Source organism: Drosophila arizonae, chromosome 5, assembly GCF_054131065.1.
Source record: "Drosophila arizonae isolate 15081-1271.41 chromosome 5, UAZ_ARI_1.0, whole genome shotgun sequence".
In the NCBI taxonomy this organism is placed as follows: Eukaryota; Metazoa; Arthropoda; class Insecta; order Diptera; family Drosophilidae; genus Drosophila; species Drosophila arizonae.
Genome location: NC_142925.1, coordinates 5,020,996 through 5,041,684, shown reverse-complemented (window position 1 = coordinate 5,041,684; position 20,689 = coordinate 5,020,996). Strand labels below are relative to the sequence as shown.

The 20,689-nt window shown below is 39.7% G+C and overlaps 1 protein-coding gene and 1 long non-coding RNA gene across 3 annotated transcripts; one reads left to right on the top strand and one right to left on the bottom strand.

Moving 5' to 3' along the window:
• Positions 1–1,318: 1,318 nt before the first annotated feature.
• Positions 1,319–2,114, top strand: LOC108615170 (uncharacterized). 2 transcript variants are annotated; one of them, XM_018009480.2, is made up of 2 exons: positions 1,319–1,465; positions 1,528–2,114. In XM_018009480.2, exon 2 carries the CDS (start codon positions 1,542–1,544, stop codon positions 2,079–2,081), a length of 540 nt encoding a protein of 179 aa, XP_017864969.1. In that variant the 5' UTR covers positions 1,319–1,465; positions 1,528–1,541; the 3' UTR covers positions 2,082–2,114. The 2 variants fall into 2 exon arrangements, with proteins under 2 accessions (XP_017864969.1, XP_017864970.1); XM_018009481.2 differs by having other exon boundaries at positions 1,323–1,465; positions 1,539–2,114.
• Positions 2,115–11,758: 9,644 nt separating this feature from the next.
• Positions 11,759–13,038, bottom strand: LOC149268393 (uncharacterized). The gene is made up of 3 exons (XR_016270354.1): positions 12,848–13,038; positions 12,374–12,541; positions 11,759–12,269 (listed from the first exon to the last, which is right to left on the bottom strand). It is a non-coding gene; the product is annotated as an uncharacterized LOC149268393 (long non-coding RNA).
• Positions 13,039–20,689: the final 7,651 nt, after the last annotated feature.

The following is a 20,689-nucleotide window of genomic DNA, read 5'->3' as shown; positions in this document are numbered from 1 at the left end:
ATCAGTAAAACTAAGTGAAATTTAATGTGTATTTGTGCTTTTTCGAAGCTCTTTAAATAGTCCTCATATTCAATGAGAGTGAGAGAGAGAGAGAGAGAGAGAGAGAGAGAGAGAGAGCGTGATATAATTTGCCTTAAGAAGGTAAGTCTGCTCTTGAATACAGTTAATATTACATTTCGCTTTTAATAGATTGTGTATTTTAATTTTGTTAGTTAGCAAAATATTCAATCATTTATTTTTCAATTAATATATGTATATATTGGGCTTATCCATTTTAATATAAATAAAAAACATTTGTTAGTGCATTTATTGTTCGGTGTGTAGAAAATAGTTTTCTCTATTTCGTCTTTATCTTTCAACCATTGTGAAAAACAATGCATAATTCTGCCGTATGGCAAACCGAAAAATTTATGTGCAAAACAATAAAATTAAATTGTTTTCGCATTCGACATTCACTCTGCTTGCTACAGTTTACATTCCACATTCCACATGCCATACGGAACATGCTGCAAAATAATGAACTCATCTAGACGAGAATAATAAATTTTTGAGCAATGTGGCAGTCAAAAGCGGAAACGCTGCACCATTTTATAGCCCACCAGCCCCCTGGCCCACTTGAGTCTGGGCAAAAAAGAGCTGAAGCTCAGGTCGTAAACCACAAGTGCGCGCATTGCCAGCGACTTTGTCACATTTCAACTTCCTGCCAGGACCTGCCGAGGACCTGGCCGCTCCTCGCCATTGCTGGAGTGTTTAACTCATGAACGCCCACTTTGATTTCCATTTGAATTGGGCGCACAGACGGCAGCCACTTGTAATGTCGCCCATATGTGGCTCGATTTATGGGGCCCTGTAGCCGGGAGCCAGCCGCGCCTGCCCTCATCAAGCATGGCAAGGCGGTGTCAAGTTTGGAGCACGTTTTCAACTTTAACACAGTAGTTGATATGAGAGAAAAAAAGAAATATATATATAAAGAATAGAAATAATAACGAAGTGGGGAACAAAGAGCTTTAATGCAAGCTTTCGTTGGGAAATACTAACATAATGAATACAATTGCTGGGCTGAACAGCTCTTTACAGAAGTAGATTTAACAGAGACTCAAACGAAGACGCCATAAATGTGACATTTAACAGTGAGCATAAGCTGCATTCGATGTGGGATATTTTGTCGTAATGAGTTACAGCTCAGCTGGGAAATTTAAACATAATGAGAGCGGTGAAAGGGAAGAGTATGATTGCAATGGCAGATCTTAACAGCAGTGCTCATAACAGCAGCGTGATCAGCACTGGTTCGTTTAACAGCGGCTTTGAGAAAGGAAATTTTTAACGCAAGCTAAACGTAGGCAAGCTGCATAGAAAAAGTTATCAGACTTGAAAAAAAATAAATTATTTATTTGGAAAGTATGTGATACAAAAATCAAATTGAAATAAAAACAGACCTAAGAATATAGCCTACACGATACATGCGGTAAGCATAGAAATATAAAAGCATAGCAGCTTAGAGTTTTCATATTCTATTGAGCATAACAGAGCCTTTGTAGGCAATGTCCTTTTCACACACGCTAACACCCAACCAGCGCAGAGTGGCCAATGGGGTAGTCGCCTTCATTTGTCGTGGCAGCTATGGCCAAGCGCTGCAGTCGCTAGATGCTTCGACTGGCATTTTGCCCAGCGAGCAGGAGCAGTCGATGCGTCAGCTGTTGGAACGCTTGCAGGGCATGGGAAAAATGGAGTCGCTGGTCGCTTGTGAGGCGTTGATCAATGAGCTGCAGCTGCCCCAGTTGGACGTCAGTGTGATTGACAGAATGAACACGCATATACCGCCAATAGTGCTAACCGAGATTTATGAGCAGATGCTGCTGCTTACCTTCTACGACTTCTACAAGCAGTTGGAGCACGTGCAGTGGGTGGAGCATACGATCATATGGCACACGTTGATGCTCTATGAACACTGTACCAAATTGAAGGCGGCACAGAAGGCGCTCGACCAAATGCAGCAGATGCCGGCTTCGAAAATTGAGTTGTATATCCTGTACGGGCTGCTGCTGCCCATAAGCATTTATTTGGCAACGTTTCTATTCTGAGCGTACCAATAAAAGTGTTTGCTTGTTCCCATAGTTGGCCAAAAACACTTTCACTTCGTCTCGCTCCCTATGCTGGAGCCATGCAGACGTTTCAATTAAATGCGCGCAACGTTTGGCAATTTGCACGCACACATGTGCCATGCCATGTTGTGCTCCTCCCTCTCTGCTACCGCCTCTCCTGCCTCTTTACCAGCTGTCCGGAGTTGGCATTTTGAAAAATAGATTTCTAAAACGTTTAAGCTTCTGCATGTGTCTTGAATTTTAAAACTTGTGCTTCATATTAAAATTGCGGCAAGGTAGAATGCAACCTAGACGTTGCCCCACCCCCTCCCGCTCATATAGCCGACCGCCCAGCCATTCCCCTTAGCTTGGTAGCCACCCCCATTGTAGCATATGCCTGCGCCGCCAAATAGCAGGAACGTGACCAAAGTTTTTGTGACTCTTCTTTGTGCGCATTGTTGGCAGGCGATCATTTATCTTAAATGCCAAGTCCAGGAGTTGGGGCAGGAGGCCAGCTCCATTTCTTTGTATGCTGCCAGCTAACGTCTTCTTTTGGCCACCTTCATATATATGTATGTATATCTAAATATATATATTTTTTGGGCTGGTCATAAGCTAGGCAACCAACCGGCAGTTGCCAAGGTGCTCGCGCGGGCTGCTTATTAAGCGGATGCTCCAGCGGAAGTGGACGCTACTGCTGAAAATTCATGAACCTAAGCGGCTTTGAAACGCAGGACAACGCCTGACTGAGTTATTAGTTCGTCCAAGCTGCGAGCTGTAGAGAAAGCGTGACCAAGGAGCTTAGTAGGGTAAGAATGATTTAGGGCAGCGACAAGTTTTAAAATTACAAAGAAAATCGAAAACGAGAAAGTTCTCAAGAGGAACTAATGAGAGTTTGTTTTTGAAGCCAACTTAATCTTGGGGTACCTGAGCAAAGAATTCATAGCTCTAAAAATAACAAGGAATGCAATAAGTGAAAAGGTTTTCTAGAGCAAGTGGTAAATGTATGGGATTTATTCAACAATTAAATAAGCAAATAATTGGTGAATTGAGCGGGAAAAAAGTTTAGTAATACGAAACAAATTGAAAGGGCTGAAAAATCTATATACCTAAGTGCTATACAGACCTTGCTAATACAGTAAAGGCTTAAGTCATATATTGTTAGACCGAAACTTCATAGTTAAGCTACTTAAATGAATAAACATTTGAATTGCTTAAATCAGTTTTCCTCCATTCACTTGTTACCAAATTGAGCAATCTAAGAGGTTGTTGAAGTACCCACGCAAAATCTATCTATAACTCAACGTTTATCGTTTATCTATTTTTTTTTTTTTTATGGCGCTCGACCATTTGGAACAAAATATAAAAGAGAAGTGGAAATCTTTGGTAAAGAGCAGAGTTTTGGCTATAAACACAGCTGCTTATAAAAGTTTTTCGAAAAACAATTACAGTGCAAACAGAGACCCAAACGGAGTTGAAAACCTCGCCCGGCTGCTCATAACTTTTAAATTTTGTTGTTTGCTCTGAGACTTTGTCTACTCCGGCGAGTGTGCATGTGTGTTTGTGTGTGTATGCTACTTCACCTTCTATTGCTGTTGGCCTGTGTTGTCGTATTAAAATTGCAAAAATTTTAATCTTTTTGAAAAGTATTTTACATATTCTATAGATTCTTCTAGTAGTCGGAGCAGGAGGTAATGTCCCTATTGGGTTTTTGCTTTTGCAGACTCTAGCTGAGAATTTATGTATGTATGCAGGCAGCGCAATTTCCCATGCTTGCCAAGCAATAAAAGGCATATCCTGTATAACGTTGATATCCTTCCCATGGCTCCCCAGCTCCTCGGTCCCTCGTTCTCTTAACAACTTGAGCATTGGCTGTTGCCTTTGGCAAAGAGCTGGTAAAAGTTTTTGTCCTTGCCAACGACGTAAAATTTTTATAGACACGTAGGTGAGTTTGTTTGTGTGTACGTGTGTGTATATGTATTGCGTGTAGGTGTGTTTGTGTGTGTGTGTGTGTGCTTAAATCCCAGTTTACTACTTTAGGTGTTTACCACACAAAGGCCAAAGCCGCCGCCGCTTCACGCTGCAATCGTCGAATTATGCAGAAATCATGGCGCTGGATGTCGGAAGGGAAGGGAAGGGAAGGGAAGAGATGGAGCGGGAAGCTGCGACGAAGACAGCAGCTGAGATTGTTTCTGGCATGGCTTGGCCGGGCTTTGGCTTGATGAAAGATTTTTATCATGCAAATAGTTGAATAGACCTTGCCACTGCCGCTGCCACTTTTATGGTAGCTACTAAATTGGATTTATATCGGCATCTGCTTTATATATCCAGCCAGCTGCCAACTGTGCTTTAAGCCGGGCCAACAGAGAAAACTTTGCACATTTATCAACGCGCCTCGAAATATGTTTTAATCATATTTATCACACGCATACACACGCACACACACACACACAAAGTCTTCAGTTTCTTCTTCTACTTTTTGGCATGCCAGTCACACAGGGGGGCGGGCCATTTAACGTGACCATGCCCACTTAACTTATTGACATTCGACTTGGCCACCAGCAAAAATGGTTTTTGTATATTTAACGAACCAGCAAAATCTTCTGCTTCAATACAAAAGGAAATGCGAGTAGATGTATTTCCATTCATTTTTTTTTTTTTTTGGCCAGAGGGCGCGTTGTCCTTTTTGCGTTTGGCTTTGGCTATTGTTGTTTCCTGCTGCTGTAGCTTTGTCCTGCTTGTATGCTATAATCCCAGCGCGTGCTGCGCATCGCCTCGCGGCGTTGTCCTGTGCGTAGTCCTGTGCGTTTGTTGCCTTTTGCCTCTATCTAATTTATTTCCATCTATTTATACCCTTCGAAAAGGGTATTTCAATTATGTAACGAAACGGGTAAATACAATTGAAAAATTTAAAATATATTAAAATTTAATATAAGCAAAAATATTAAAACATGACTATAAAATTTAAATATTTAATTATTTACAATGGAAAATATGTTAGATATTGCGTTTTGTGTATGTGGATGGGAAAAGAAAACTTTTTTCTCAATTTTTCTGGTCAATCCATGCAACATTTTCAGTTTCTCTTATGCAGAGCTTCAATTTTAACCCTGAGAAAGTTGTAGTAATATATAATATTATAGATTTTAAGGGCATCTAGTCTTCGGTTTGCTGTCAAAGTTCAATGCTGCTTCATTCTTCTTTTTTCGTTGGCTGCGGCTTATTTGCATTTGCTTGTTAATTTAAAGCATCTTCCATCATTTGTTGCTGCCCTCACATTTCTCCACTAACTGCCGCCCCCTCCAACTCCAACTTCAATTTGCCCGTTTGTCGATACTTCGGATTGAGTTTTCCGTTGCTTGTTTGGCATTGATGATGGCATTATTATTATTATTATTATTATATGTTGGCGCCTTCTCCATTTCTCTTTGTTGCTGTTGCTGCTGCTGCCATTTTCTTATTTGGCATTACTTCCGCTTCCGTTGGCTGCCACCAGTCGCCATTATCATCATCGGCTTCGCAGGTTCGCTGCTGCTGCTGTTTTGCATGTTGCCATTGTTGAGGCAAGAAAAGTTTTTCGTTTTTCCAACATTTTCATTCTTTGCCTTTCTTTTGACATTTTCATTAAAAATTGTGCGTAAAGTGAATTATGTCGCGCTCTTTTTCAAATTAAATGTCAAGAAATTTATGTTCGTCTCTATTGAATTTTAATGATTTGTAATGTAATAGGATTTTGAATTCATTAATTATGGCTTCGGCTTCATTGGACAGACGAAAATTGGGCGTGTATGGGTGTTAAATTTCATGGATAAATGATTTATGACACAAACGTGCTTGAAAATGTTTCCAAAAAAAAAAAAAAACATTTTTCCTAAAAAATTATACATTTTATTAGTGAAAAATAAATCTGGGGGCAAATGATAAAACGGGAAATTTGGAGCTGAATGTAATGGAAATACTATTAATAATAAGGACCATTTACTAAAATTTACAAAAAATGCTAATTTTGTATATATTTTGTTCTATTTTCTAAAACAAATGCTTACTAATCATATTAGTAAATAATCATAAAAATATTTATATTATATTTTAATTAAAGTGGGTGCAATATAATAACTAAATAAATATAATTGTTCAATTTAAAATTATTTCTTTTAATTGGAATTTATTTAAAAAAAAAATTTTTTTATTTGACAACATTTTTTGCCTTATATTTTATTCTAACATCAAGATTTAAATTTCAGACGAGTTTATTTATATTTAAAATCATTTAATAATAAATTAAATAAATAGCCGAATGTAATTAATTGGCTGTCCTCTTTAATTAGTTGATTTTTGGTCACTTCTGGCCTTTGGGATGCTTAAATACTGAGTTTAAAAAATAAAATATAATAAAAAAAAAATATATTAAATGGTTATATATGCGCAATTAAGGGCTTACAATAAATGCGTGCAATTAATGTGGAAATTATTTATTCAGTTGTAAAATGTTTGTGGTTCATTACTTGGTCGCAACGCATTTTAAATGAATTCACGACAAACGCACCAAATGTTGTTTTACGGCTAATTGAAATTCAAACGTGTTGTATAGCAAAAAAGGGTAAAAAAATGGTCAGGTGCACTTTAAGCCTTAAAGTTGTCTGACCGCAGAAGCACGTGTTAATCAAGCAGGCGGCGGGTGTGCAGGGTGGGGGCTGGGCGCACTGTCAGTTGGTAACTTCAGTTGTGATTGTGCGTCCGCAAATGCGGCCATGAGCAGTCGCACATAATCCTTAATGCAAACATGCAGCATGGAGGCTACAGCTGATGTCAGGACATGCACAGGTAACACAGCTAGCACAGGTAACGCAGTCCTGGCCATTTGACCGCTGTCCAGCTCTGAATTTATGCACTATCCAAACACACCCACACTGACTAGACATAGCGCCAAGGCAAACTGCGCGTTTCGGTTTTGGTTTAGGCAAATGGAATATTTAATTAAAACAAGCGCAAATGGAATGCTGCATTAGAGCTAACAACGTGACACGACATATGCCAAATGCTGAATAATATATTTATTTATTTCGATTTATTTGTCTACTTTGAAGGGATGTAATTATTATGAAAAGCTCGCCAAAAAATACATTTCAATTGTGATCATTTTTAAAATAAAAAAAAATTTTTTTATTTATCATTTTTTTTTTACGAAAATTATATGTATGGGTGAAAAATATGTTTGTTTATTTTAATTATTTTTTTTTTTGTATACTTACCAGGGAGATAATTATTATGTAAAGCTCGCCCCAAAATATATATTAATTTTAATTATGATAATTTTCAGAATAGCAAATATTTGTAATGCAAAGATTTGTTTATTTTTAATTTTATTACGAAAATTATATGTACTTTAATTAATTTAAAATAGGAAATATATACGTATAGAATATAATATATAATAATAATTTAATACATCTATGTAGTAGTATTTTTGATCTCATATATATATTGCAAATGGTAGTCCTATGTGCCAGCGTTCTATTGCTTGACCATGAATCCTTTGCCAGACACGAGCTCAGCTCTAACTGTTGCCACACACTCGCACACTCTCTCCATTTTATGCGGCATACGGCACTAGGCATCCGGCAGCAGCTGCTGCTGGCTACTGCCTGCTCGCACCTGCAACCAGGTGCGAACCGGCAACGGAGCATATATGTATGTATACAGATATATGCACAAATTTGTGGTTGGAGCCGGCATTTAATAAAAGTGCGGCTGCACTTGAAAGTCGACGCCATGTGCATATGATATTTTAATAGCAATTTTGAGCAAAAATGCAAAAATGGGAATAGGTGGGAATTGGAAGGGAAGGCATGAACAGATTATTTGCTATATCATTTATGGGGCAATGCATGGTCATAATATTTAAATGTTATGCCAGGCTGGCTTTCAACGCCTACCCTACGGCTATAATGATGGCGATGATGGTCACGGGCAGGATGATGATGATGGTGGTGTTGGCCTCGGAGAAGCTCAAAGCTCAAGACACTTTGCCACAATAAAAGTGTGGCCATAAAATTATATTGTCCACGCAGTGCTCTCTGGTGTCCGGCAATATTCCAGAGCCCAAATCGCTGCTGGCTTAGCCCTCATCATTGCATAGAGGGTGTGTGCGGGTGTGTGTCTGTGTCGAATGTGTATGTGTGCGCTTGTATTTTTATTATGCTAATAATACGCACTGGAATGGGCTAACCAATGGGGCTTTAACAGTTAACTTGGAGTATTATGGCAGCCGAAGCCAAGTCGGGGAGTGTGGACGATGGGAGAGCGTTATATATGTGCGCCTAGAAGCAGGCACTGATTTTGTGACTCTGCTGCTTTTATTACAGTTAACCTAACCTAAATCCGCATCGCAAATTTATGAGCATTTAAATATACATACTTCTTTTTTTTTTTTTTTTTTTCTTTTTTTGGTTGTATATTTTATTATTTTCAACAGCTGCTTGAGCTATTTATGCAGCAGAGAAGAGGCCTTTTAAATATTTACAAGCTTTTCGGGTTGAACAGATTTTCGTTTTGATTTGTGGCTTAGCAATTTGAAGTGAAGTGATGCAAAATGGTAATAGATGGCAGCTCAAATAGAGATGGCTGAATGGAAATTATGTATGATGGGAAAAAAGTGAAATATATTTGAGAAAGATGTATATGGATTCCAAATATTATGACCCTTTCCTGATCCTTTCAGTTTCGATCAAGAATCAATATCAACATATATAAGAAACTGTTTGATTAATTTTATTATTTTACAATTTATCAAGCCAATTTCTTTTAGACTTCAGATATTATAATTTATATTCTTCAATGTCTACATCGAAAACATTTGCTTCTTTAATGAAGAATTTCCCATTTCTTTTATCTGCAACATTCCTTCATTGAAATGATTTTTAGACAATGTAAAACGTTTGGCTTGATTTCTTAATTTAAAATTCAATTCAATTTGGTTGCCAGCCCTGGTTGTTGTGCAGTTAAATCAAGCGTTGCGCTGTCTTTGTATTAACAGTTCATTTTAATAATGGCTCGGCTTACACAGCAACAGCAATAGCGCAGAGCGACAGTAGCAGGAGCAGGAGCTGGAGCAAGTCCTTGTAATGAAGCATTAATGCCTCTGCCTGGCTTTCATGTTTGCCTTGACACGTGTACAAGACATCTTAGGGGAGGGAGGGCAAAGCTCCAACTCCAGTTCCAGCTTCAGCTCCATTGTTCGCTCGCTGCTGGAGTGTGTGCCAAAAGCATGTCAAGATTTATGTCTCAGCTCATTAGCAAGCTAATTTGTCATGTGTTTCTCCGTCTGATTTTTTGTTTGTTTACTGCGCGACTTTAAATTTTTCAACACTTTAATTGAAAATGTGCTCGAAAGGTAAGGCGAGGCTGACAAAAAAATTGCCCAACTTCAGTGGAATTAACTGTGTTTAAGTGCCACTGCTTCAATCGCGGAGAGTTTGAGGGAGAAGGAAAGGGAAAGAGAGGCAGATATTCAGTAGCAGCAGCAGGACATTCCACGTAGCTAATTTATGGCCACCCCTTTCACTTTCCACCATGGCAACGAAAGGGGACCAACGGCAAAGAAAGCAAACGCAATGAAAAGCGACTTTTCAGTGCATAAATCTTAAACCGCAAGGAATGAGTGCCAGCAAAGCGGATTACTTGCCGTGCATTGAAACAATTTATTTTATTAGGTTTTTTCTTTCTTTTACAACGCAAGGATTTGCGCCTGCTCCTTTACTTTTCTATTTGTATCATTGGCGAACCTTTTTCTTTCGGTTTTATTTTCTTTTCTTTTTTATTTTACTTTATTTCTTTTTTTTTGTAGGCGTGCCAAACGGTTCGCGTTGACAGTTTTAAAACAAAACTTGTCTACTTTGCAGTTCGTAAAATATGCAGACAATGCAGCATTTACATATTGAAATTGGAAGGATACAAGGCACTAGACGGTTAGTTATCTGCAGGGATCCAAAGGATGTTGGCAACGGAGCAAGCTGTGAACTTTTTGCTTAACCGAAACCCAATGCGGTTTTAATTGCTTTATTGCTTTTGTTGCTATAGTTGAGAATAAGTTGATATAAATTAGAAATAAACTGTGAAGGTATTTTAAAAATAAATAAAGTCTTACATTTGCTTAAAAAGAAATTGTTTGGCCGAGGATGATTAGCAATGAATTAAATCGATTATAGAGGTTGATCAAATTTTTAATTAAATATTGATTTAATTTATGGTTGCATTATTTTTATTTCTAAAGATTTGAGCTATCTGTGAGGATTAGATCAACTCATTAAAAATGGAAAATCACTCTCTTTGCATGGGAGAATGCGTGAACTTCAGAAGCTGTAGCAGCGTTCATCCGCCAAGTATTCCCTCTGAGTATTCCCTCTGAGTATTCCCTCTGAGTATTTCCTCTGTCTTCCCTCTAAGTCATCCCTATAAATATTCCTTCTAAATATTTCCTTCCAGTACTTCCTCTTAGTCTTTAAAGCTTCCCTGAACGATCACACACTTCACTTCACTTTACGGCATTGCTCGACTGACCCCCACCAGGCCTGGGCTGCAGCCTTTATATAGGCCGACTTTCACTCAATGTCGAAGTCGCTCTCAATTGCTCAGCACGACGTCAGGTAGTGATCGTTGCAGCCGAGCTTCAAGAAACCAATGGAAACACTCTCTGCTTCGTATCATTCTAGCTTCGTTTTACTTCAATAAAAATACAAATAGAATACTGCTGCATACATGTGAGACAACATGAACAACATATTCCTTAGTTCCTCTTGCTAGATAGAGAGGCAGAGGGAGAGACAGCTTGTGAGATAGGCAGGAAGTAGGGCAGAGGACAGACAGACATACGAACAGGCATATGGGCATAGAGAAATTTGATCAACTCATTATTGATATGGTAAATAATTTCAGTGCATTTATATTTATAATTTTTAGATGGTATTGCCAGTTGTCTCCTCTGTTCTATAGTTCTCTTAAGGAGTTGAACTTATTAAGAAAATATTGAAATATCAGACCTCTTAGAAGAGCAGTCTCGACTAAAATATTCGACATCATATTTATACATACATCCCTGCATATATACATACATTCCTTTGCTACATTCCCATATCGCCTCCGCACACTTCTTTGGAATTCCATAACCTGCCACTTTATAAAAACTTAATTCCATTTATAGTCGTGTAGAATACTTCAGAGCATGAACAGACATGTGTACACATATGCAGAATCGGGCTTATGGAACTAAATGCTGAGCGTGCGATTATAACGAAAGCAGCTGTCGATTTATGCTCAGAGGCAACGAGTCTGGAGCCTAGACCTAAGAGATTGGGGAGATTGGGGAGACTGTGGCTGTGACTTATAACAACAATGCACGCACAAGCTGAAATGGTGATATCTTTTGGGCCAAACGACGTGTCGACAGAGCTCGGCGATAAGATATGCGCTGTCTAGTTAGTCAAAACGCGTAAGAGCTATGCACGATACAGGCGCTGGCTGCACTTTGGCCGTGTGAAGAGTAAAGAAGTGCGCTAATCTGCGGGCAACACGCCAGCAGGCAAATGCAATTCATTAGCATTAGCTGCAACTGCAACAGCAACTGGGATAGGAATGGGCGACATGTGATGTGACTGCGGACAATGCGAAATGGTGAAGAAGAAGACGTAGCGTTTATTTTGGCCAAAAGAAGCAGCGTTTGAACAACTCGCATAATTGCCAGAGAATTTACGATAATGTTTTAAATTAAAAAGGATGTTCTTCGCAGCAAGCTCTGCAGCTCCAGAGCTGTGTCTAAAAGTTGCTTTCATTTTTATAGCCGCAAAACGCGCTGCAGACGGGCCGCATTAAAACATCTTGACGCAATTTTTGCGATAAGTCGACAGCCGCAACCAGAGCCGCAGCCGCAGCCGCGCAGCCACAGCTTGGATGCAGCAGGATGTGGATGAGACTGGGAGAGACTGAGGGAACCGGAGTCAAAGAACAGCCACGGAGCAGAGGTGGAGCAGAAATAATGGCTGGATTATGTACGAATCATGTCGTCGTCGTCGTCGTCGTCGTCGTCATCGTCGTTGTCTTTGTTGTTGCTGTTAGCCATGGTCAGCGCATGTCTAGCAGCAAAGATCATGTACGCCAGGGTAAGGATAAATCAACGCCGGTTGCCAACGAGGCCTGAAAAGCAGACCAACACATGCTTGTAAGCTTAAAAGGTGTTAAAACTATTTTTGTAAATTTAATGTGCGATAAAAGAAATGAAAATACCTGCAAGCACCTACCGACAAACCACGTAACCAACCAGCCAACCAGCCAACCAGCCAGCCATCCGTTTCCCCCTGCTCAAGCCACGTTCTTTTTCAAGCTCGTCAGCAGAAGCCGCAGCAACAGCAACAACAACAACAGCAAAAACGTGACGAATGCACCGCCTTTTTGCACCTACAGGTGAGCTGGGAAACAAACAAAAAAAAAAAAAAAAAAGAACAAAAAAAATTATATAAAATAAAATAATTGTTAAAAAAGGCAGAAAATTGGGTGAGCTGTAAATGTTTGTGCTAAGTGAAATGCTGTGAGCCTTTAAATTGCTCAAGTTGCAAAGGATAAGCATCTGGGAAGATTCTCTTAAAATATTTCACATTTTCTGTGAATAACAGTGTACTTTTGAATTAATGGGAGTATGTTAAGTAATGCTGATATGGTTTAAAAATTGTAAAGTCTGCTGTGGAGCAGGAACATATGTTAGTTTACATATTTACGTTGTTTGAATTATGTAACGACTGTTGTTAGGTATGTTTGGTATTATGATGAAAGATGGGGGTCAACTGAAGATTTGTGAGTACTTATATAGTTTAAGTTGCCAGAGAAGAGAATTTTAAAATTGGATAAACATTGTAGATTTTTTTTAAATATATCTTTTAATTCTATGTTAATGAAAATTTGATAGGAAATGCTGATAAACTTTGAGTAATGTTAAGTCCGTAGTTGAGTTTCCTGTGAATGATATGAATCTCTATGTAGTTTTCTCTCTCTCTCTCTCTCTGTCTGTCTCTCTCTCTCCCTCTCTCTCTCTCTCTCTCTCTCTCTCTGTCTCTTTCTGCATTTAGCGAAACTCAAGTTTAATGGAAGTGCTCTAAACACTTTTATTAACTATTGCTTATGCTTTCTTTTCATAGTCAAGGATTAGCTGAAGCTTAAATACCTATTCGCTTAATTGGAATGCCTTAAAAAAAAAAAAAAAAAACGTATACAGAAATAGAAGTTGGTAGCAAAACATTGTCTGGCCATTAGCCGGAAGTGTGCAAAGGCCAAATTGAAAGCCGCTTGCAATTTGTAATAGCGCGTTTGTGCTCGATCTGGCCGTTGCACCTGCAAATTGGCAGCCATGCCACCAAAGAAGTCGCCAATAGAACCGCACTGAGCATGGGCCATTAAAATTGCTGTTGGCACTGGCGGGGGGCGATGTCGACGGCGGGTCGCACAGGGGAGCATTTCAGCCTAATGAGCAGCGGGCCATAAATGGCCAAACATTGTGCAACAGGCTGCAGCTTGTAAAATTAGAAAGCAATTTAAATTGATGCCCAGCATTTGAGCTGCAAGGAGGAGCAAAAGAGAAGGCGTAGCCTGGGAAACAGCAGCAGCAGCAGCAGCAGCAGCAGCAGTTGGCAAAGTTATGTGTTGGGTGCCTTGATGTTTATTAAATGTTATGGTTATGGCCAAACATTTTTGTTAATTATTGTTATAAGCAATTGTGAATCTTGACTAAAGCAGGGCGTGGGCTGCCCTGATGAAGTAGCCAACCGTGTTGAGTGAGTTTGGCTCTAAATTTATTTGGCCGGAACCAGTCGATGGTGTTGCATTTTTCAAAGTCACAGTTTGAACAGCGACAGCAGCCATACACAGGCACATCATTATCGGAAAACTGAAGCAAGTTGTTGTTGCTGTAGCTGTGGTTGTAGTTGTTGTCGTTGTCGTTGTTGTCGCCAAGATCTGTGACGAGGACGTAGACGATGGATGGCCACAGGCGACTGGCAAGTCGGCGAGCTGGGTAGGACCGTTAACAGCTGCAGTTGCTCCAGTTTGTTGGCTAAGCGAGACAGCCTACGGCGTTTAGTATGTTAATTTAAATGAGAAAACAACGGTATTTTACGATTATGGCTTAATTACTTACATAATAAAATACAAGAAAATGATTACGATGATCTGTGTGTAGCCAAATGGCAGCTACATTTTTTATGGCTTCACTCAAGCTGCAAGCTGGAAGATGGAAGCTGAATGCTGACTCTTGCTGGGCTGACGATGATTAACACTATCATTTATCTAATGGCATAACTGCCGCTGCGTGCGAAACTCTAAAGTGGAGTCACAGGCTCGCCTCAGTAAAGGTGCTTGAAAATCAATTAAATTATATAGCATAAAAGCTTGTAATTTTAATGAGCGCATTTGCCTTTGAGCCGAGGGCTTAGCGGCCAAACATCCAGGTGAGGCCCCATTAGTGTCTCTCTGCTTGGTGAGTGGAGATGTCTGGACTGTGAAAATTGCATATGAAATATGATGCGTCAAGGTGTGCATCGTACATCAGATAGCCGCAAAGTGGTCAGGCCTATAAAGTACGGGCCGAGTCAGGGGCTAAGCTGACAGCCGCATTACCGGTTCAAGCCTGCTCGAAACCTTTATGCGCTTAACTCGGGCATATTACTATTATTATTATTATGATTATTTCAAGTATGTTTACTGAGCTAAATAGGTCGATAACAAAGGCTTTAAAATAATCTTAAACGAGTTGCGTTCGCCAATATTTTGTCATATGGCAACGCTCCCTTCAGCAAGCTCTATGCGCATTCCAAGTTCAATTTCAACCTGATGAAGAAGAAGAAAAAGAAGAAAAAAACCTGCGCGGCGAGTAAAAGAACTTGAACATTTCCAATGCACCAGTCGCAGCCGGAGCAGCAGCAGCAGCAGCAGCGGCAGCACCAGTTGCAGCAGAAGTAGCTCTCATCCTCTATTCCCATTCCCGATCCCGAAAACTTGTTGCTGCGCGCTGCGACGTCAGCTGCAGCAGCAGCAAGTGCAGCAGCGACGATGACGGCGACGGCGACGGCGACTGCGCAAACGCCGACAACGTTTGGCAGTGCGAAAACAAAGCTCAAAGCGTGCAGAGCTAAAGCGCGGCTGTGCAGTGTTGTAAAATATAAATAAAAATGTGAATGATCTCCGCCGCCCCCAGCTGAGATCTGTAATCTATAACAGCAACTACTTACCAGCATATTAAAAAAAAAAAAAAAGAAAAAACATAAAAGAAGAGAAAAACAGAAAAAGAAAATACTCTGTGAAGCCGACAAAACTGCAATAAATTAAAGCCAAAAGTGCCGCGAGGCCAAATGAAGTTTGTGAACGGCAAACGCAGCAGCAGAAGCAGCAGCAGCCGCAGTTGAAGCAGAAGTTGCACAGTTGCAGTTTCGCGTTCCATTTGCGCGTTGTTGTTTTTGGGAAAGGTAGCCGAAGCCGCAGCTCCGCCCGCGGCCAGGAAGACCGAGCCACAACCAAAAGCAGAAGCAGAAGCTGAAGCTGAAGCAGAAGCTGAAGCAGAGATCCAGTCAACGCTCCGGTTCGGCGCATGCGTGAATGCCGCGTTTCGTCTATGGCAACCGGCCTATAGAGAGGGCACTGCTATTATTAGTCGGTTATAGTCGTCGGACTGTTGCGCAGCAGCTAGGTAATTAAAGCGTGAAAATCACTGTTTAAATTCTCATAAATTTGTGCATTTAACGCAATTGCAATGCATTCCATGCCCCTTTAATCTGAGTATATGTGTGTGCGTATGCGTGTGTGTGCGTGTGTGCCTTCTAATTGCTGACAACGACTTGCTTATGGATCATTAGTTATGTGAATTCAATTATAGTGCAGCCGCAACATTGGATTACTAACTACAGCCACGGGTGAGCACACACATATGTCTATATATACATATATGTATATCCATTTATATGTATGCATGTCTGTAGGCAGGCGTATTGTTAATGGCCAGGGCGTGTCCTGCAATGGCAACCGAGTCATGGGCATAAATAAGGCTCTAGCTTGTGTTAGTTTACGCGGCTTCAATGACTCAATGACACTGGCATCATTAGGCGCTTAAATTTATCATCAATTCAGATTGTGAAATTGATAACCAAAGAATTTTTGAGTAAAAATGTGTTTATGTAGAAGTAGAGCTCTTAAAAATCATTAAAGTTTAAAAACAAATAAAGTTAGAAATTTAAAAATTTTCCCAAATATACATATGTGCTATATATTTAAGAAATTCAGAAAGCTACATAATTGGTGACAAAATAGAGACAACATGTGTAGATAAAACAGATAATACTTTCTTAGGACTTAAAAATTCGGAAAGCTTTTTAAACTTATACTACATTATGTGCTTAAAGATCTATCACGCGTCGAAAAGCTTAAGGCATTCATTCAATCAGTGTTATAAAAATCGACTAGAACAATTTTTAGAAGCTCATTAATATTTTCTATTATTAAATATCGATTATATATTTGTTCTCTATATTTTTCTCTTAATTATTAAATCTTCCATTACTATTACTAGTGCAAAGACAGAGTCGTAAGCTTTTAAAGCACGCCAAAGTTCACATGAGATTAATTGCATTAAATTAATTGCATATTTGCTCTATCTCTACTCTCCTCTCTACCCATTCCATTAGCTCTATAAATAAAGTCGGGTTGAGCTTTCAGTTTAAGCTAGTCTCATTTGGTGCTGCATTTAATCGGCTAGCTTTGCAGCTTATAGTCGCATTGTGGTCAATTGATTTAAATATGCACTCTTGTGGCTAGCTTTAAATTGCCAATTATAAGTGGTTTGCAGATATGCGATAAAGGCCGAAAAACGAATTGAAATCAAAAATAAATAAAACGAAAAGCGAACAGCGAAAAACTAAATTAAAGCGGCAACAAACGGAGTTTGGCTTTTGGCTCTATGCATTGTAAATAACCGAGTAATTGGCCACAGTGAAACAGCGAATGCAGCGACAGGGATTTCGATTTAATCACAACTGGTCAATGGCCAAAGAGCCAAACGCCAACACTTTTGGGAGCCAGCTAGCTTGGTGGACGCCTCGGCACTTGCTCATTAAAAACACAAAGAGTGCACCACACTGACCCCAAAGAGCTTAAACACACACACACAAAGATAATACAAACTGAAACAAAAAATTAAAATAAATTGCATACAAAAAGAGGATAAAAAGTAAAAAGAGCTAAAAGTTGCGGTATCCAGCGTTGAGTTAACAACTTAATTGGATTTGCATGTAATTTTACTGTCCAGATTGAAAAAATCGACAGTTGTTGCATCTCAGATAAGGGGCAGCGGCAACAGCAACAGCAACCGAAACAACAACAACCGGACACATCTGCCGCTTGCGTATGCCCAATAAAAAACGCGTACAAAACGCGCGCAAAACGCGTGCTGGAAATTTAGTTGCTTTGCTGCGTTATCAAATGCGTTTATGCCTGCATTTATGTTTATGTGACATTGCCGCAGTAACTGCCTGTAATGCTATGCAGTCAGGCCTCCGCCCACTACACCTACCTCTCACCTGCCGCAACGCCCACAATTGGCACATATGCAAATCAGGCAATTGATGGCGTTTATTGTCGCCATATCCATTGCAAAGTGGACAGCTCAAACATAAAAAAAAACGTCTACTGCAGCTTGTTGTTTGAGCTCGATGTTGGCGCATATCAAAAACACTTTAAACTCCTTTCGTTTTCAATTAACGAGTCGGCTGAAAAAGTCATTTCGAATGATAATTCGGAATTTACGATAATCGGAATTTAAGGTTTGAGTTTAAATCGACATTTTCCTGTCCATTAATGCAGTTGCTGGGTGGTCCAGGGTGGTGCAGTGGCTGGTAGCCAGTTGGATAACAATTTACATTTTTTTCTGGACAGGTGCTATGGAAATCAACAGCGAGGGTTGTTTAAGAGACTTTTGATTTGTGGCTGAATAAAATTAATTTTCTAAGAAATCGCTAAATAAATTATGTTTAGATTGAATTTTATAGGGCGGAAAATTAAGTGTAAGAAATGCAAACAATATTAAAATATTGAAGGCAGGGCAAAGTCTGTAGAGGGCAGGGTTGACAAAACGAGTCATAGGGCACAAGCTAAAGTCATCTATTGAATTAACAATGTCATTCAACTTATCTTATGTTCTACAGAATAAAATGCTAGCCAAAATAAAACATAAAAAAAAAATTATTTATATATAAATTTATTAGTACCATAAATAGTTCAATATATTACTTCCTTCATCACTGCCTTTGCTCTCACTACTCAAGCGACCCTCGTTTTGCATAACCATCGTTGCTTTGACAGCCAGTGCATTTCTTATCGAGCACGCCCGAAAATTAAACATGTCAGCGCATTTAGCCAAGTTGTGATAAGCCAAAGAGTCCTTTTAGCCAGCAGAGCGCGCACACATTTATTTCGGCCCGATTTGTGCATTGAGTCAGCCTCACCTTTGTATCTTTTGGCCCGAAGGCTTTTTAGCATGTGAGCCATAAATTTGACTGCCTTTCTGATTATTTCTATAAAAATAAATACTCATAAGCAGTTCATAAAGTTTTGTTTTTGTCTTTTTGCGTTTGTGGCTTTGTTTCTGTTGATGCTGTTGATTCTGTTTGGTTCGGGTCTCCTCGGGGCTGGCTGCATTTTGGGGGCTTGTTAGGCCTGGCTGGGCCTGGCGAGTGGTGCATGCCAATGCCATAAATTAACGTCAATTGGCGGTGCAGTCGACGCAGTTGAACAGATCACGCCGTACTGCGAAATGCGGACCACGGAAAGCGCATGCGCACATAAATCTCGATCTTTGCTGCTGCTGCGGCTGCTGCTGCTGCGACGGCGGCGGCGGTCAACAGAGTTCATGTATTCATTTCTGACATGTCTAGCTAGTCTGGGCCATGCCCCCTCATGCGAATTGGTGTATGTGTGTGTGTGTGTGTGTGTAGCGGGGGCATTTAAATTGTGAAATAAAAGTAGAAATTGCTAGTTTAATAAACAAAGAATCGTCACAGGAAACATAAAAAGCCAGCGGCCAATTTAGCGGCATTGCCTTTTTGTTCATATGAGTGGAAGCTTCTGTGTGTGTATGTGTGTGTGTGTCTCATTTTGATTGAATTCAAATCGCAGTCACATAACATGCCACAGCAGACAGCACAAGAAAAAAAGAGAAGCTCAGACGAGAGCAATAAATGAGTGCAGCAAAGCGAATACTAAATACTCTAAGCAGAAGAGAGTTGATAGAGTTAATAGTGCTGTTTATGAAATAGTGTATTTTCATATATATATATACATATATATTTGGGTAAAAGCTTAGGGAATATGTGTAAGTATAGGCATATATATAATGAGTTCTAAAACATTTTACTATAATTTATAATTATTACAGAAGCTATTCATAACTCTCATAATTGCTAAAATCATTGAATACTAAGCTGCTAAGTTTAATTATAATTTAATTATAAATGTATTTCCTGAGAGTAAACGGAGAAAGCTTTAATGTTTATATATCTATACTCGATATATGGTTTCAAGTTCCATATGTATGCTTAGATAAGTTATAATTCTAATACTACAATATCTTCCTCCAAAGGTCAATAAAAGGTAGCAAATTAAATGTACGTGTCATACACCCTTTCGTTCCGACTAGAGTATATATATACATATATATATTTTGAGCATAAGAAACGCTTTGCAAGCAAAAGAATGTCAAAGTCATTTAGTGCGGCAAGGGGAGTGGCAACAACAACAACAACAACAGTAACAACAACAGAGACAGATGCATTTGAAGATGGAGTTGGCTGACTTCTGGCTCTGACTGAAGCTTGGGTCTTGGTTCGTCTCGGCTCGGCTCTGCTTGGCTTGGCTTGGCTGGCAGCTACCGTTTGTTTGCCCACGCCTTGGCCAACAAGTGCAAGGCAAAGAGCGGGCCCACAGAATTGTTCATCAAATGAACGCTAAATGCACTCAACGGCTAACACAGCGCAAGAGCCCAGCACAATGCAACATTTAAGCAAACAACAAAAAGCAGAAAAAGAAGAAGAAGAAGAGCACGAAGAGGAGAGTGGAAAAAATACACAGCAAACGGGGAGCCCAATTTAAGTTTGTGAGCCTTTTGTCTCTCACATGTGGAGCCAGTTCCAACTGACCGTCTTTTATTTTTTGTTGTTGCTGCTGCTGCTGTTTGTTGTTCTTGTTGTTGTTGTTGTTGTGGGCATCTTAAATTTTTCACATGCTCTGCGGATACATCATTGTCAACTGGCGGCTGCCTAATGAAAGTAACGAGCGACAATGGCCAACAACTCGGATCTTGTCAGGCGTCTTTTATACGCGTAGAGCCATCAAATTACATAGTAGCTGGCAAAGCAAACAGTCTTCGTTCTGTGCATCTCGATGTGGCACAGTTGACATCCTTGCAACCACGCATTATCAACCAACTTGTGGTGCACAATCGAACACTTTGCTGGCAGCGTACAAGCGATCTGGATTGATGTCCTCTTTAAAGCCAAATACATTCCAGGAATATGCTAATATCATTG